General features: G+C 43.9%; 1 protein-coding gene across 5 annotated transcripts in view; it reads right to left on the bottom strand.

Annotated features, from left to right (window-relative positions):
- Positions 1-16903, bottom strand: part of NEK10 (NIMA related kinase 10) — a 514569-nt gene that overhangs the window by 59699 nt on the left and 437967 nt on the right. For 4 of the 5 annotated variants that reach the window (XM_033930153.1, XM_033930155.1, XM_033930154.1 and 1 more), the window contains exon 31: positions 14037-14074. In XM_033930153.1, the coding sequence (XP_033786044.1) occupies positions 14037-14074 (38 nt within the window). Of the gene's footprint in view, positions 1-13798; positions 13940-14036; positions 14075-16903 lie in introns of all 5 variants that reach the window. The other variant, XM_033930152.1, reaches the window with a different exon arrangement.

Below are 16903 nucleotides of genomic sequence, written 5' to 3'. Positions count from 1 at the left end.
ATTATAAAGGAGATCTCCCTTAACACTTACTGTAAAGGGCCTCTCAATAAGTGCATTTTCATATTACATGTATATGAGAAAGTGTAGATGTAAATCCCAACATGTGGATTGGTCAAATACATGTGTGTTCATTTTATGAAATAGGGAATACATATGTAGATTTTGTTCATTCCTATGCCCTGCCCATATTGGCACAGATTCTGTAACAGGTGCCTAAGCTAGGCACCTACATTAATTACCTAAACAAGCTCATAATTGGAAAAAAAATTAATTGGCCTATAGGTGCCTACCTGGTTCTATAAAAGGTAGGCAACTATCGCATGGCACCTATTGGCACCTAATGCCTAAATGGGCATGTTTGGGGGCAAAGATAGAGATAGGCGCCACTAGGCGTGATTCTCAAAAAACCTAGGCTACTGCAATGTAGGCCGGTAAAACCCTGGCCTACATTGTTGGTGCATAAGTTTTTGATAGGCGCCATTAGAAGCGATTCTGTAAATGGCGCCTAAGCATGATTTGACATGCGGCCGGCACCTTTTTTCAAGCACCCGACGATTTAGGCTCCATTTACAGAATACGGCCATTCAGGCCTAAATCATGCCCCTTTGCAATTTAAATGAGTTGCAGATATCCATGTGTAAATACCAGTTTTTTTTAAATTGAGTTTTACATTTATATGCAATATATACATGTAAATGCTAGTATATTCACATGTACATTGTAAATAGGGTTTCTAAAATAAGAGCCATAATATTTGTTGTTGAGACAATTTCTACATTGATGGGAAAATAAGTATTGAAAATATAAAATGAGTAGTAATCTGGTGAATAGAGATCTATTAAGCCAAAAGGCTTTCGCGGTATATACATAAATAGTTATGTTATATGTTATATATTATATGTTATGTTATGCAGCTGCTGCGACTGGGCACCCTATACAGAATCTGGCCCTTACAGTCTGTTCTTGTTATTTGCACATTCATGATTCATAATTTTGCTTATCCGCGGTTGCATGCATTGTGATCACTATTCGCCATTCATGCCATGTGTTCACATATTCGCAGACCTTTAACCTTAGGAAAAAAAGCTTTATTTCCTTTCTCTTTCACTTTTGGCTTTGCTTTCAGAAACGGGTACCAAGCATCAAGAAAGTGAGTTAGAAGCATAAGAGAGTCACTGCCCCGTCCCCGGCCCACCATCCTCTGCACCGCCCCGTCACCGCCATTCTCTTCACCGCCCCATCACCGTCATCGCCATCCCTTCACCGCCCCGTCACCGCCACTGCCATCCCATTCACCGCCCCGTCACCGTCCCCGCAGCATCCATAAAAGCCTCAAACAGGTATGATTTTATATACTTAATAAGTAGAGGGGGTTAGTCCACTTATGATAGAGAGAGCAAATACCAGCACAGTTTCTCAGCCATACAAGCTTTATCATTAGCACAGCTCTAGCTGTAACCAGTCCATTAGTCTTCCTTAGCCATATCTGAGATCCTCTTCCTAATTATTATAAAGAAATCTCTCAATTGTAGGCTGTACCGTACATAGAGAATGGAGGGAAAGATAGAAAGGAAAACAAAAGATACAAGCCACAAGATCAAAAAGGGGAGTTGGATTTGGGTTGGGAGGGATGTTCTTTCCTTGCTCCTGAGTTTGGTTGAGCGGATGCCAGGGAATCAGCTGATCTTGGATTCCCTTGCGATCAGCTCAACCGGACACTGGACCAAAGAATGACACCCCCCCACCCCCCAGGAACCCTGGGCAGGCAAGCAGAAGTAAAGTGTGGGGACACGGCCCACCTTACCTCTTACAACTAGTTGTAACGCCAATAAAGTTTTCAGCTCCTCCAAGTCCGCAGTGATTCCAGTCCAGGCAATGACTCCAGCCCTCTCAGCTCCAAAATGTTTCCAAAATCCCAATCGCTACTGCTGCGCCACTACAACCCATTAAATGGGGTTTTCAAATCATGTGTGGCAGTAGCGATTGGTCCCCTCACTGTTTGAGCAGTAAGAAGTGACTAATCAGGAGTCAGTATATTGAAGGGGGCGGAGTCAATGCAGCAATGCACAAGTCGGCGAAGGAGAGTTGGAGACAGCATGGCCGAGACAGCATGGCCACTGGAAGAAACTTGAAGAAGGATCAGACACGGTAAAGACACGGTAAATCGCGGTCACAAAGAAGGGGGTACATTTACCTGCGGGGACAAATCTTTTCACCGTTCTTGCGGGCGGTGAAAACTTTTGTTCCCATGTCTGCGGCGATTTGGCTTTAGAGTCTCCATAGCCCGCGGCCAAACCGCAGCACACCGCGGCTTCCCGCGGGGATCGCTCACTGTGTCCTTCTCTAAGAGTGAGTTATAAGTATCTGCAGGTACAGCTCCTAAGGGAAAGAAGCATATCATGTGTCCGAGTGACAAAATATGTGTTTTACATAGGCTTCATTCTGGCAAATCTGTTGTCAGCCGTGAGTTCAATGTGAATGAATCCACAATCTGATCCACCCAGCAAAAAGAAGAAGATATTTGTCAGTCTGTTTACAAAGCTGCACCGGAAAGTTCCAAAATAACATCTGTGGTTTGTGATCAGTCAATGGAAAAATGGAGAAGCGGCTAAATTTGTGGATAGTGCAAATAGTGAATGGAAAAAATAACATTGGTGTCATGATGAAAGCCTGAGATATTTACATATGCAGCACCCAGGGGTAGAAAAACATGAAATCCTTTTCTGCGAATTCAGGTTGGCTATCACATTTTAAAAACTGATATGAATTTAAAAAAATGTAAGCCTTTCCACAGAGTCAAATTCAGTTGACAACAAAACTGCTAACGAATTTAAAACATACCTACTAAGTGTAATTGAAGTAAAGGGGTATGTGCCAAAGGAAGCATTCAAAGTGGATGAGATTGGCTTGTTTTTAAATGTTTTAAATAATGATTATTGTTTTAAAGGATGTACAGTTACTCCATATATGTTTTTAACATAATGTTCACCGCCTAAAAAGCAGATTGAGCTCTTTATAAATTTTTTAAATAAACTTGAAACTTTTACAAGCAGACTGGGAAACAGACATAGATAATGAAAATAGCAGCAAAAGCTCACGGATTCAAGGCATTCAGAAATCACTCCACCCTGTTACTGTGTGCCAATGCCAAGGGTGATTTCAAATGCAAGCCTTTATGGGCCAGATTCTGTATGGGATGCCCTGTCTCAGCAGCTGTCTAAGTGGATTTTAAGAATCGCACATGGGCATCCTATATAGAATTGCTTCTTTCCATTATCCCCAACGAACCACCTCGATTCTCTAAATGGCATCCATGTCACAGATGCCAGTTAGAGAATCATGTTGCCGCTGAGCTGATCGCTGCAAGGGAATCTCTCTGTGGCGATCAGTTTAGCGGCCGCAGCATGGAACCTGACCCCCCTGCGAAGTTGGCTGGCAGGAGTGATGCCCACTCCTTCATGCTGGAACCCTCGAAGCCACCCCCCCCCCCCCACACACACAGAATGACCGCAGCAGGAGGAGTGCACAATTCCTCCTGCCTCCACCCCCTGAGACATCCCCCGGCAGGAGAGATGCCCACTCCCTCCTGCTGCTGGCCCCATCATCTCCTGAAGCTCCCCAAACACTCTGACTCCACTCATGACACTTACCAACACCTCCTGACACTTCCCAAACACCCCCTGACACCTCCAAGATTCCCCTGCCCCCCAACCCCTCCCCACGGTACCTTTATCTGATGGCCATCAAGAGGGATGCCCACTGCAAAATGGGGGGAGGGGATGCCCTCTGCAATATTCCAGGGAGGGGCATAAGGCCCTGATTGGCTCAGATGCCCAATGCCCCTCCCATAAGAGGAGCCTTAGGCACCTGGGCCAACCAGAGTCTTAGGCCTCCTTCCCAGTATATCTTGGGATGCACTAGGAGTGGCCTAAGACTCTGATTGGCCAGATACCTAAAGCCCCTCCCCTGCTATGGCCGCTAAACTGATTGCGACAGGGAGATTCCCTTGCCATTATTGGCTCAGCAGCCGCATCTATTTGAAATGTAGACCATCATTTAGCTAGCCTACATTTCAGGCGCGGGTTTTTTTTTTTTAAATGTGTGTCCCAATTGGCTGGTTAGACAGCGGTAGGACACCTACAGTCGGGATGCCATTTATAGAATTTGCCCCTTATAGTCTACGGAGCCCAAAATCTACACGCACATAAAAGGAAAGAACCTGAACTATATGTCAGGATGAGCATCAATGTTAGAAAAACTGTTCAGTGACATGGGGGAATGTGATCCTATGCTGGATCACAGTCTAAAATTCAAGTGTCTGACAAGCTCTGCATTTGCCCCTTATGCTGAGATACATAAGGACTTGAGAAGGAAAACTAAGCAGACAAGGCTGACACGGTTTTTTCAGTCAATGAGTCATGAGACTCACATGACAGAGGTTGATCAGGCTGAAGTCGACCTACCAGCGCTGACATCTCCATCTTCTACAGAAACAGTACTGTCATTCTGGAGCTGCATGCATGGTCCTCTCCAGAGGTTGATATGTCAGAATTTGATCTGTCAGCTTTGACTCATGCGCTACAGGTTGATCAGACTGAGTGATACACCTTGAGTAATATAGTACAGTACTGTACACCTACATTTGTATAACACTAGTTCTTGTCAAGCAATGTTTTCATAATCGTAGTGTACCATCAAGGCAGGATTAATTCGTCAAGAGCCCCTAGGCACACAAGTACACTGGGCCCCCTGCCCCGTCCTACCCCACCATGCGCTCAGGCGGAAACAGGAAGCTGCGTCAGAGGGAAGCTTTGGGCAAGCAGCAGTGCTTGCACAATTACAGTTCCCGTTGCCTTTCTTACCCGTGTTGCTTGCTTGTCTTACTTTCCGTCGATGGGGGGGGGGGAGGGGCGGTTGCCGATCAGGTTGGGGCTCACGTTACTGATCGATGCTGGAGGGGCCCATCACCGTTTGGAAAAAACAATGCTCCTTCATTAGGCCCCCCCTGACCATTTCGGGCCCTAGGCATGTGCCTACTTGGCCTATTGGTTAATCCTGCCCTGTGTACCATCTCTTTATACGAGTCCATTATCCAGTCTGCATTGTAGCATCCTGAACTGTTTTGTCCCAATGGTGAGCACACTATGGGCCCCTTTTAGAAAACCCCATAGCATGTCCCAGCATGGCTATGTATTTATTTTTCAGTAACTGTTGTGAGCAATTATTTTGTTTAAGAATGTTATACATTCTTTTATAAGCAATACTGCAAATAAAAAATTATGTTTGCAACATTCTAAATATTTCACTATGGTTTTTGTCAAATGCTGTGCAATGCAGACCCTATTTTTCCTATAGGATCCATTATTCACTTTACATGGTGTTGAGGTGCAAAATGTACTGCTGGAACCTAATCTCTATTTTCCCTTGGGCGCATTCACGATTTTGCAGTTCACGGATTTTCTGGGAAACAGACTACTGCAAATACCAGACTACCACTGCATATGTCTGATAGCGCTATAGAAATAATTAATGCATCAAATGTGTGCATAAAGTTATATGCATATATGGTATCAGGGATGTGCATTCATTTGTGCAAATTTGATTTGTTAGCACTCTTTAAAAAGTTTATTATGCACTAAATCAATGTTAAGTCAATTAGTAAGTGATACAAATTTCTAATGAGCATTAAAACAAATCTGTATTAAATGAATGCATACAATCAACTTTAAAAAGTCTAAAATCAGGAAAAAGGCCCAAAATGAACTGAAAAAAGCCCTAAATATTTTGTCTTGTGCACAAACCCACAAGCTACAAGTAACAAGTAAATATAAATAGATAAAGACCTGTATGTTTCATTCAGGCTGCACAACAATTGGCCAGAGTTAAATATGACATATTAAACAGATTCCATTTCTTCATGATTAAATATTGGTATACTTAATCTCCATCTCTCCCTGCCAATTTTTGGGCACAGACTGTAGAAATCTGCCCAGCATTGATCTTAATTCCCAACCTCTGAAGCTGCCACCAAAGCTCACTACATTTATATTTTGCTTTAATTGAATTCCATCCTTTTTCTATGTGTTTATCCCACATTTTATCCAAACTGGAGCATTTCTGGGGCCAAGACTGAGGAGAATGTGTGTGTGTGTTGGGGGAAGGGTTGCATTTGTTGTTCATACTCTTGAAGATATACACATTTCCTTTTGAATACGACGGGTCTTGAGGGAATGCTTTAGTAAGGTGGAAAACCAAGCAAAAAACTCATTTTGGTGTTCAGGACCCAAACACTGTAGACACCAACTATGAGAGTCGGTGAAAGAAATAGGCTGCTGCAGCTAGAACATTTCTCAAAACCTGTCGTTGATTTTGACATAGAGGGTAAAAAGAAAATTCCGTCAGAGTGAGACCCGCTGAGGAAATTTTTCATTTCTTTTTTTTTTTTTTTTTAGTAAAAATAAATAATACTGAAAGGATAAAGTAAGAAAAAAAGACGTGAGAGCGGGAAGGTAATGCAGACTGAACAGAGTTCAGTCAAAAAAGTACTTCGCTCCATGGAAAAAAAAAGAACTGAGGTACCGCAAGCATACGTTGGGCAGGAAGGCACTCACGCATGCGCGGTGCGGGCAGTCGTGAAGTTTCTTAAAACTTAAAAGTGACAGTACACTTTTAATACTGCCTGTGCCGGGACTCCATGGATGATGTCACCCACATATGAGAATATGCTGCCTGCTTGTCCTGGGATAAAATAAAATTAATTTTTCAGTGCTGGGGAGGCAGAGAATAGGTGTGTTCTGTGCTAATCAATTACGCAGCTACATTGCTGTGTGACAACCGATTAGCATGTGGTTAGTGTGTGAGCCCTTACCGTCAATAAAATATATAGTGGTAGGGGTTAACACAATAATTAAATTAACATGTGGTCATTAATATTGAAAAAGGAAAAATCAACCATTTTACATCTACAGAAAAATGGCCTTCATGTGTGGGAATGACCCATGAAAGGATGTACTAAGGCTACTTTTTATTGCATTCTGATAAATGGGCCCCATAGGATTTGTAGGTTTCAGGACATTAGCACTTTGGGTTTTTTTAAACAAAAAAGGCAATCAGAAGGCAGGAGGCCTGAGACACAGGCCTCTTTTTATATGCAGGGAAGGGAATTTTAGGCTTTATTTTAAGAACATAAGAATTTGCCTCCACTGGGTCAGACCAGAGGTCCATCCCGCCCAGCGGTCCGCTCCCGCGGCGGCCCTCCAGGCCCATCACCTGTACAATGGTCCCTGACTATTCCTATAACCTACCTCAACTCCTATCTGTACCCCTCAATCCCTTTATCCTCCAGGAACCCATCCAAACCTGCCTTATTTTTTTAATGTTTTTACTTATCCCTCCTTTTTATGAAACCACGTTAGGCTTTTTTTTATCGCTGGTTGCAGCAGTATTAGCTCCGACACTCAGAGGAATTGAGCATCAGAGCTAATACCACTGTGGCTGGTGATTTAAAAGCATAACGTGGCTTTGTAAAAGGGGAGGTTAACTAGCTAGTGCTGATTTAAATCTTGCTATGTTTTGGCCATCTAGATTTTAGATCTAGGTGGGATTTCAGCTGAAAATCAAGCCATATAAGTTCACCTGAAAATTCACTAGTTATCTTGTTCGCTCAGTGGCTGAATAAAAACAGACCTTAATAGATATGTTTTATCAGTATCTATTTAAAGATACATTTTTGAAATGCTGGTTGAATATGCAGTGACCACAAGGGCACCTGTTATTCCATAATAATAAGATCTTTTTTTAACGTTATCTATACCATCTTTATTGGATATGCTGTGGTAGTGTATAGTGTACTTGAATTAAAGTTGTGATGACCTTCTACTTCGCAATGAAAACCGCAGTGAATTTCATCATGATGCTTACCAAGAAGATGAAAATTACATAATATAGATGCGGTGGAATAAATTGTAAGCTCTGTCTAAACTAAACTAAACTAAATCTTAGGTTTGTATACCGTACCATCTCCACAAGCGTAGAGCTTGGCATGGCAGAGATGTCATTTATGCACAGTGCTACCTACAATGTGGTGCTATAGAAATGATAAATACCGTATTTTCACGCATATAACGCGCGCGTTATACGCGTTTTTACCTACCGCGCATACCCCTCGCGCGTTATATGCGTGAGCGCGGTATACAAAAGTTTTAAAACATAGTTCCCACCCCGCCCGACGCCCTATTCACCCCCCCAGCAGGACCACTCGCACCCCCACCCCGAACGACCACTCGCACGCGCTCCCACCCGCACCCGCATCCACGATCGGAGCAAGAGGGAGCCCAAGCCCTCTTGCCCGGCCGACTCCCCGACGTCCGATACATCCCCCCCCCCCCGGCAGGACCACTCGCACCCCCACCCCGAACGACCGCTCGCACGCGCTCCCACCCGCACCCGCATCCACGATCGGAGCAAGAGGGAGCCCAAGCCCTCTTGCTCGGCCGACTCCCCGACGTCCGATACATCCCCCCCCCGGCAGGACCACTCGCACCCCCACCCTGAACGACCGCTCGCACGCGCTCCCACCCGCACCCGCATCCACGATCGGAGCAAGAGGGAGCCCAAGCCCTCTTGCCCGGCCGACTCCCCGACGTCCGATACATCCCCCCCCCCGGCAGGACCACTCGCACCCCCACCCCGAAGGACCGCCGACTTCCCGACAATATCGGGCCAGAAGGGAGCCGAAACCCTCCTGGCCACGGCGACCCCCTAACCCCACCCCGCACTACATTACGGGCAGGAGGGATCCCAGGCCCTCCTGCCCTCGACGCAAACCCCCCTCCCCCCCAACGACCGCCCCCCCCAAGAACCTCCGACCGCCCCCCCCAGCCGACCCGCGACCCCCCTGGCGACCCCCACGACCCCCCCACCCCCCTTCCCCGTACCTTTGGTAGTTGGCCGGACAGACGGGAGCCAAACCCGCCTGTCCGGCAGGCAGCCAACGAAGGAATGAGGCCGGATTGGCCCATCCATCCTAAAGCTCCGCCTACTGGTGGGGCCTAAGGCGCGTGGGCCAATCAGAATAGGCCCTGGAGCCTTAGGTCCCACCTGGGGGCGCGGCCTGAGGCACATGGGCCCAACCCGACCATGTGCCTCAGGCCGCGCCCCCAGGTGGGACCTAAGGCTCCAGGGCCTATTCTGATTGGCCCACGCGCCTTAGGCCCCACCAGTAGGCGGAGCTTTAGGATGGATGGGCCAATCCGGCCTCATTCCTTCGTTGGCTGCCTGCCGGACAGGCGGGTTTGGCTCCCGTCTGTCCGGCCAACTACCAAAGGTACGGGGAAGGGGGGTGGGGGGTCGTGGGGATCACCAGGGGGGTCGCGGGTTGGCTGGGGGGGCGGTCGGAGGTTCTTGGGGGGGGCGGTCGTTGGGGGGGAGGGGGGTTTGCGTCGAGGGCAGGAGGGCCTGGGATCCCTCCTGCCCGTAATGTAGTGCGGGGTGGGGTTAGGGGGTCGCCGTGGCCAGGAGGGTTTGGGCTCCCTTCTGGCCCAACTACCAAAGGTACGGGGAAGGGGGGTGGGGGGGTCGTGGGGGTCGCCAGGGGGGTCGCGGGTCGGCTGGGGGGGCGGTCGGAGGTTCTTGGGGGGGGGCGGTCGTTGGGGGGAGGGGGGTTTGCGTCGAGGGCAGGAGGGCCTGGGATCCCTCCTGCCCATAATGTAGTGCGGGGTGGGGTTAGGGGGTCGCCGTGGCCAGGAGGATTTGGGCTCCCTCCTGGCCCGATATTGTTGGGGAATCGGCGGTCCTTCGGGGGGAGGGATGTATCGGACGTCGGGGGGGGGGCATCAGGCTTTCAGGATGGGGACAGACCTTCAAGGGGGGACAGTGCACGGAAGTCAGGGGGGGTGAACGGAGAGTCGGGACAGCGCACGGAAAGTCAGGGCGGGCGAAAGGAGCGTCGGGCAGCATGCGCGGTATACCCGTGAGCGCGGTATACCAAAGTTTTTGTACATATCATCGTGATTTCTGCGCGCTATACCCGTGTGCGCGTTTTATACGGGTGCGCGTTATTTGCGTGAAAATACGGTAGTAGTATTGGTCATACTTATGACACCGATATTCTTGTTGATGAGAAATTACAAGGGACCGCGAAAAAGTTCTCAGCCCAACCAAGGAGTGAATGATGTGGAGCCATGAAATTTACAAGTTATTCCATACTTTTCTTGACACTTTTCATTTCATTTCATATCATTGAAATTAAAAGTGTGGAATAACTTGCAACTTGCATCATTCTCTTCTTGGTTGGGCTGAGAACTTTTCAGCGGCCCCTCGCAACCTTCTGAATCTTAAAATATATTTCCTATTCCAGTATAATCTGCCTCACTTGTCATCCTGATTCTGATAAAGTTCAAATCTTCTAACACCATCTTTCTTATTTCTTTGAAACTTTTGGGGATGTCTGACTTATCAATGATCACTCTAGGCATAGAGTAGAAAATAAACTCTCAATAAATTGAGTCAGTTCTAAGAAAAATGTAAGTGGATGAAGACATATATTTGCAGAAGGAACACCAATGCCAATTCCTTCAAGCAAGCCATGATTTTTGTTATCAGTTTTGACCGCTTTCGATCAACTTGTTGAGGTTAATATTTGTTTTCGTCTCCTACAGATTTATTAAGAAGCATAAAGCAAGACAGCAGATAAATAACCTATAACCTTTCTATTTTTCCATGCCAGCGGCTCAATTCTATAATACTTTTCACTCCCTCAGATATTCTCTGTGCTGTGATTTATTCTTTCTAGATCAACAGGTTTAGATGTGCTGGTTTTCATTCTTAAAGGCACATATAGCCAAAAATATTATGGCCCTTGCCCCCAAAGTAAAAAAAAAATTGTAATTAGGTCATATGAAAAACTAACATGAATTCCACTTCACAAGGATTTATGATCATGTATTTTAAATAAGTTTAGTCTGATAAAAGATTAATATACAATGAAATACCATAGAGCCTCTTCTATCAAGCTTTACTAGAGGTTTGTAGCATGAGCTGGCACAGTAAATGCTCTGACGCTCATAGAATTCCCATGATCATCGGAGCACTTACTTTGCTGGCCCACACTAAAAATCTCGAGAACAGCTTGATAAAAGGGGGTGGGGGGTTGATAATCATTATGCATTCCTCCTATGGTCAGGGCAGGATTAATTCGTCGAGGACCCCTAGGCACACACGTACACAGGGCCCCCTGCCCCGCCTCACCCCACCATGCACCCAGGCGGAAAAAGGAAGCTGCATCAGAGGGAAGTTTGGGGCAAACAGCACCGCTTGCACAATTACAGTTCCTGTTGCCTTTCTTACCACATTGCTTGCTTGTCTTACTTTCTGTCGATGGGGGGCCCGTGTTACTGATCAGGGGGGCCCGCGTTGCTAATCGATGCTGTAGGGGCCCATCGCCATTTGGAAAAACAATGTTGATGCCCTCCTTCATTGGGCCCCCCTGACCATTTCAGGTCCTAGGCACGTGCCTACTTGACCTATTGATTAATCCTGCCCTGCCTATGGTGAGATAAATGGGTGTGTATTTAGTGACATTCATAAAGGAGGAAATTCTATAAATGGCACCTTAGCTTAGGGCTCCTTTTACTAAGCTACGTTAGCGTTTTTAGTATGTGCTGACGATTAGCGTGCGCTAACCCCCGCGCTACGTGGAAAATACTAATGCCAGCTCTATGGAGGCATTAGTGGGTAACATGCCTGGCAATGTAGCATGCGCTAAGTGTGCACTAACACTGTTAGCGCAGCAGGTACCTAAGTTAAGAGGGAATTGCCATTTTAAATGGTATTTAAATAAAAATTCAAAGTACCTACCAGCGCCTAAACAAACGGCACTGGAATCCCACCTTCAGAGGCATCTACCAGTTCCTGCCACTATAGGTGTCTATCGCCAGACGTGGCATTAGGCATGATTTACATCATAAGTTAGGTGTCAGAAATGTAGGCCTGGAAAACCCTGGCCTACATTTTTGGCACCTATCTCTAAATAATGCTATCATGTGATTAATACATGATTGGCGGCTGCCGACAATGGTGCCATTTAGAGAATCTAGCAGAAAAATCTTTTAATCTATGTTTTGTAGCAAATAATCAGATCTAAAGAAGATTTCAACTTAATTTAGTTATGTAGTAAATATGAGTCAAATTTTTGAAGATTCAAGTCTGGACATGAATTGGATCATCAAAGATTTTAATACTCAACTAGTTCTTTACCTTATATGAGCCTGAAGGGGGGGGGGGGGTGCAGCCTATTAATATGGACAGGCAAAATTACGTTTTCTCACCTTGCCAGGATTTCACTAGTTAGAAATCACATTTGTCAGATAAGGCCTAATCCTAGAGCAGGTGAGAACGTATTACGAGTGGATATGCCTATAAAAACTAAAATTTGGTAAACCAGAATATTAACAATCAGAGAGGCAAAGGATGGGAAATTAACATATTGATTTGAAAAAAACCCAACATGTGCTGTGTGCTTGAAGGAGAAGAAATGCAGCTTAGGACATAAGCGTGATTGATAAGCGTCATAGAAAATTTACTCCAGATGCCTTAGCTTAAGTTTCATAAGGTTTCATTGTTTAAATGTGTGTCCAGTCCAGTCTAGGGAGATCCCAATGGAATTTATAGGCAAACAGGGGTTGGCCTTTGACCTGGTTGCCTTACTTTGAGAAACAGAACTATATATTCCAAGAGGCCCTGATTTTGCAGCATAAAACACTAATTGGATACACATGTGTATTGTATAGTTCCAGAATTAAGTTTTAGTAAATTTTAATAAGCCATTAAAACTATAAACTAAGAATTTACTTATGCAGCTTCAGGTAACAACTGTAGATTAGAATACATATTTTACTTTGAAATTGTTTTAAAGGACTAGATAGGCAAAATCAGAATTTGTGGAACTCATGGGGGGGTAGCCCCTCCTTCTTCTGTTCTGACTGGGAACAAAGACTTTTCAGCATATGCTGCTAGCAGAGATGCAGGCTGACTTTAGCAGAAAGGGTTTAAAGCTGTGTGTATGGATTATCTTTTGTGAGTACTGCATATTCCAATATTTGTTTTTGTATTTTTCTTTATAAATCATGTAAGCTTAGTATAAGACTGTAACTTTTTAGGTATAAGAATGTAATTTTTAGGAATGCTTTTGTGACATGCCCCCATATGAAGGTATAGAAGCAAGCCCTATATGGAATCAAATATTTTTGACCAGTTAGATGTTAGTGAAGGGATGGCATCATGAAAGGTATATATGAATGTATAAACTAGTATAGAGTCAAGTTCGTTGACAGAAACACCATATTTAAGTGTCTGTATGACGAACTTCTTGTACAAATGCCTCTTGAAAGTTGATCCTGATAATGTTAATAAAAAATACCTGATTTGAAATATTTGTACAATTATCATTATTCTTGAACACCTAAGGGTTAGCACACTATGCAGCACATTGCGCAGATCAAGTGGTAACCCAGATTTTCTAAATAATGCTATCATGTGATTAATACGTGATTAGTGGCTGCCAACAATGGTGCCGTTTAGAGAATCTGGCAGAAAAATTTTTTAATCTATGTTTTGTAGCAAACAATCAGATCTAAACCAGATTTCAACTTAATTTAGTTATGTAGTAAATATGAGCCACATTTTTGAAGATTCAAGTCTGGACATGAATTGGATCATCAAATATTTTACTACCTATCCATAATTCAGATTCTATATTATTGCTCTAAGAATACTGTACATACTATACTGTAAGTACTACCATGAGTTTTTAGACTGCAAAGAGCCACAGCTGGAAGGCTCTCGAACCGCCACCCTGTCACTAATGAAGTCTCTATTTCTTTAGCTTGAGCCCTGAATATGAACGTAGGCATTTTCAGAAGCAGGTCAAGAGGCAGCAGAGCTGAAGAAATAAAAGAAGGAAAACATCCATCTTTAACACCAGAAGCTAAGGAAAAGATCTTAAATTAAATACTTAAAAATATATATAAAAAAAATACCTGGTCTTGACTTGCAACCAGAACCTCCAGAAATATCCCTGTAAAACAGAACATTTTGATTGCATTATTCTTTTTTTCATGATTTGAAATCAAACATTCTGGACTAAATTCTTCAATGTTGATTAAAAAATATGTGCTTGTGCTATTTTATAAACTGTCTCAGGATTTTAGCAAAGCCTTTGATGGTGTTCCACACAGACGTCTGATAAATAAACTGAGTGACCTTGGGATGAGTCCCAAAGTGACGGGCTGGGTCAGGAACTGGTTGAGTAGAAGGCGACAGAGGGTAGTGATCAATGAAGATCGCTCTGAGGAAAGGGATGTTACCAGTGGTGTGCCTCAAGGTTCTGTTCTTGGGCCTGTTCTTTTTAACATTTTTATAAATGATATTGCTGAAGGGCTGTCGGGTAAGATTTGCCTCTTTGCGGATGATACCAAAATCTGCAATAGAGTAGACACGTTGGATGGTGTGAATAACATGAAGAAAGACCTGGCGAAGCTTGAAGAACGGTCAGAAATTTGCCAACTAAAATGTAATGCTAAGAAATGCAAGGTCATGCATTTGAGGCTGCAAAAACCCAAGGGAATGGTACAGTTTAGGGGGTGAACAACTTATGTGCACAACAGAAGAGCGGGACTTGGGTGTGATTGTATGTGATGATCTTAAGGTGGACAAACAGGTTGAAAAGGTGATGGTGAAAGCTAGAAGGAAGCTAGGTTGCACAGGGAGAGGTATGGCCAATAGGAAAAAGGAGGTATTGATGCCCCTGTATAAGACTTTGGTGAGACCTCATTTAGAATATTGTGTACAATTCTGGAGGCCGCACCTTCAAAAAGATATAAGAAGGATGGAATCAGTCCAGAGGAAGGCTATGAAAAAGGTGCATGGTCTTCGTTATGAGGCATATGGGGACAGACTTAAAGATCTCAATCTGTTTACTTTGGAGGAAAGGTGGGAGAGGGGAGATATGATAGAGATGTTTAAATACCTACGTAATGTAAATGCACATGAGTCGACTCTTTCATTTGAAAGGAATCTCTGCAATGAGAGGGCATAGGATGAAGTTAAGAGGTGAAAGGCTCCTGGATTCTGTAAACAGAGCCATTATCGGCAGCCACCTTAAAAATGGTCATCAATTGTGTGTCAATCAGGCAATGGCGCCATTTACAGAATCACAGCTATTTGAAAGGTAGGCATCGGAAAAGTAGGGCCAGGGTTTTCAAGGCCTGCATTTCTGGCCTTGATTCATGAGAATCGCGGCCATGGAGGCAACTTCCGACACAGGCATTAGGCATCATAAGGAGCTTCCATAGGTGTGATTTCTACATTTTTGGCCATGATTCTACATTTCTGGCCATGATTCATGAGAAACGAGGCCACGGAGGCAACTTACGACACCTAATGTCCGGTATTAACCATGTCTACAATGACATTAGGCATCATAAGGAGCTTCCTTAGGCGTGATAACGGTGCTGTTTTTGGAGGTACCCTTAGATGCCTCCATTTTTTAATGGCATTTTAATTGTTTTTTAATCAGCACAGCCAATTAGTGCACCGATTAAACCAATTAAAACCAATTAATAATAAAGGGAAGCAGGGCGCCTACTGCCACCTAACTTAGGGTGCTGTTTTTAGAATTGAGCCCATAACACCTAGTCTGTGTAACTAACATTACAACATGGCCACTTATGCCAATGAAAACCAGACACAAATGCCTGCACCTAAATTGTGTGCAGATTGGGCATATTCTCTAACAGTGTGCCTGTTAGGAATGCCTAAGACCTGCCCATGCCCCTCCACTGGCAACACCCCCTTTTGAGATCTGCGCACTAGAATTTACACACACCACTTTATAGAATACACTTAGAAAGTGGTGCACATAAATTCTAATTAGTTCCCAACAGGGCCAGTAATTGCTTGTTAATTGTCAATTATTGGCGCTGATTGGTTTGTTATCCAATTAAGTTGCACACACAAATCTGCAATGCACACAGATTTGCATGTGCAACTTTGGTCACAGTATACAGAATCTGGGGGTCTAGGAAGACAAATAAAATCTACTATACACCACAGTTTTATGAATTAAGCAAAGACCTATAGGAAAATAAATAAACCCCAAACAATCCAACTCCTAAAGAGAGGTTAATTACATTTTTCTCTTTTTTCTGTATTATGAGGACAATTATGAGAAATAGGCAAGCAGGTGCAATTAGCTTCATCCATGGAAAGTTGGCCTCAAAAATGGTTTTAAAACAAATAAATATTTATTGAACAACAACAAAAATGTGATATAAAGTGTAAGATTCATTGAACATTATTCAAATTTTTACCAAAATAAAGGATGTGCAATTTTCAAATAGCTCTTCTGTGCACAGAGATAACTACTATCAGAAGTAAATGCTTTTTTAAATATTGACCTCCTAGAAACTAATATTCAGCAAGTCTCATTGTTTCAAAGTACATGGATTTTTTTTTATTCATTGCCTGCATAGTAGTCAGTTTTCAAAGTAAAAGAACATTGCCTAAAAGATATATGGGTATAAGATGCTAATCTACTTGGATAAAACACAATTAGGCAGATATTTAAAGAGATTTAAATATGAGGCCACCATGTGGCTAATGCATAACTCTCCTAGCCAAATATTTGTAAATGTTATCTTGATAAGGTCTGGCTATGTGGGACCTCTCAGAGAAAGAAAGAGATAATGGTTACTGCGGATGGGCAGACTAGATGGGCCATTTGGCCTTTATTTTGATGTTTCTACTTAAATCACTAAAAGCACCAACTACAAAACATCTTTGTATACAAATGTAACGCCCCCAGGAGAATGGCTCTTTAGCAAAGAAGGAGGCGGAGGTCATTAAG

This window comes from Geotrypetes seraphini, chromosome 2 (genome assembly GCF_902459505.1).
Source record: "Geotrypetes seraphini chromosome 2, aGeoSer1.1, whole genome shotgun sequence".
NCBI lineage: Eukaryota > Metazoa > Chordata > Amphibia > Gymnophiona > Dermophiidae > Geotrypetes > Geotrypetes seraphini.
The sequence above is the reverse complement of the archived record's forward strand: the minus strand, read 5'-3'. Positions and strand labels throughout refer to the sequence as shown.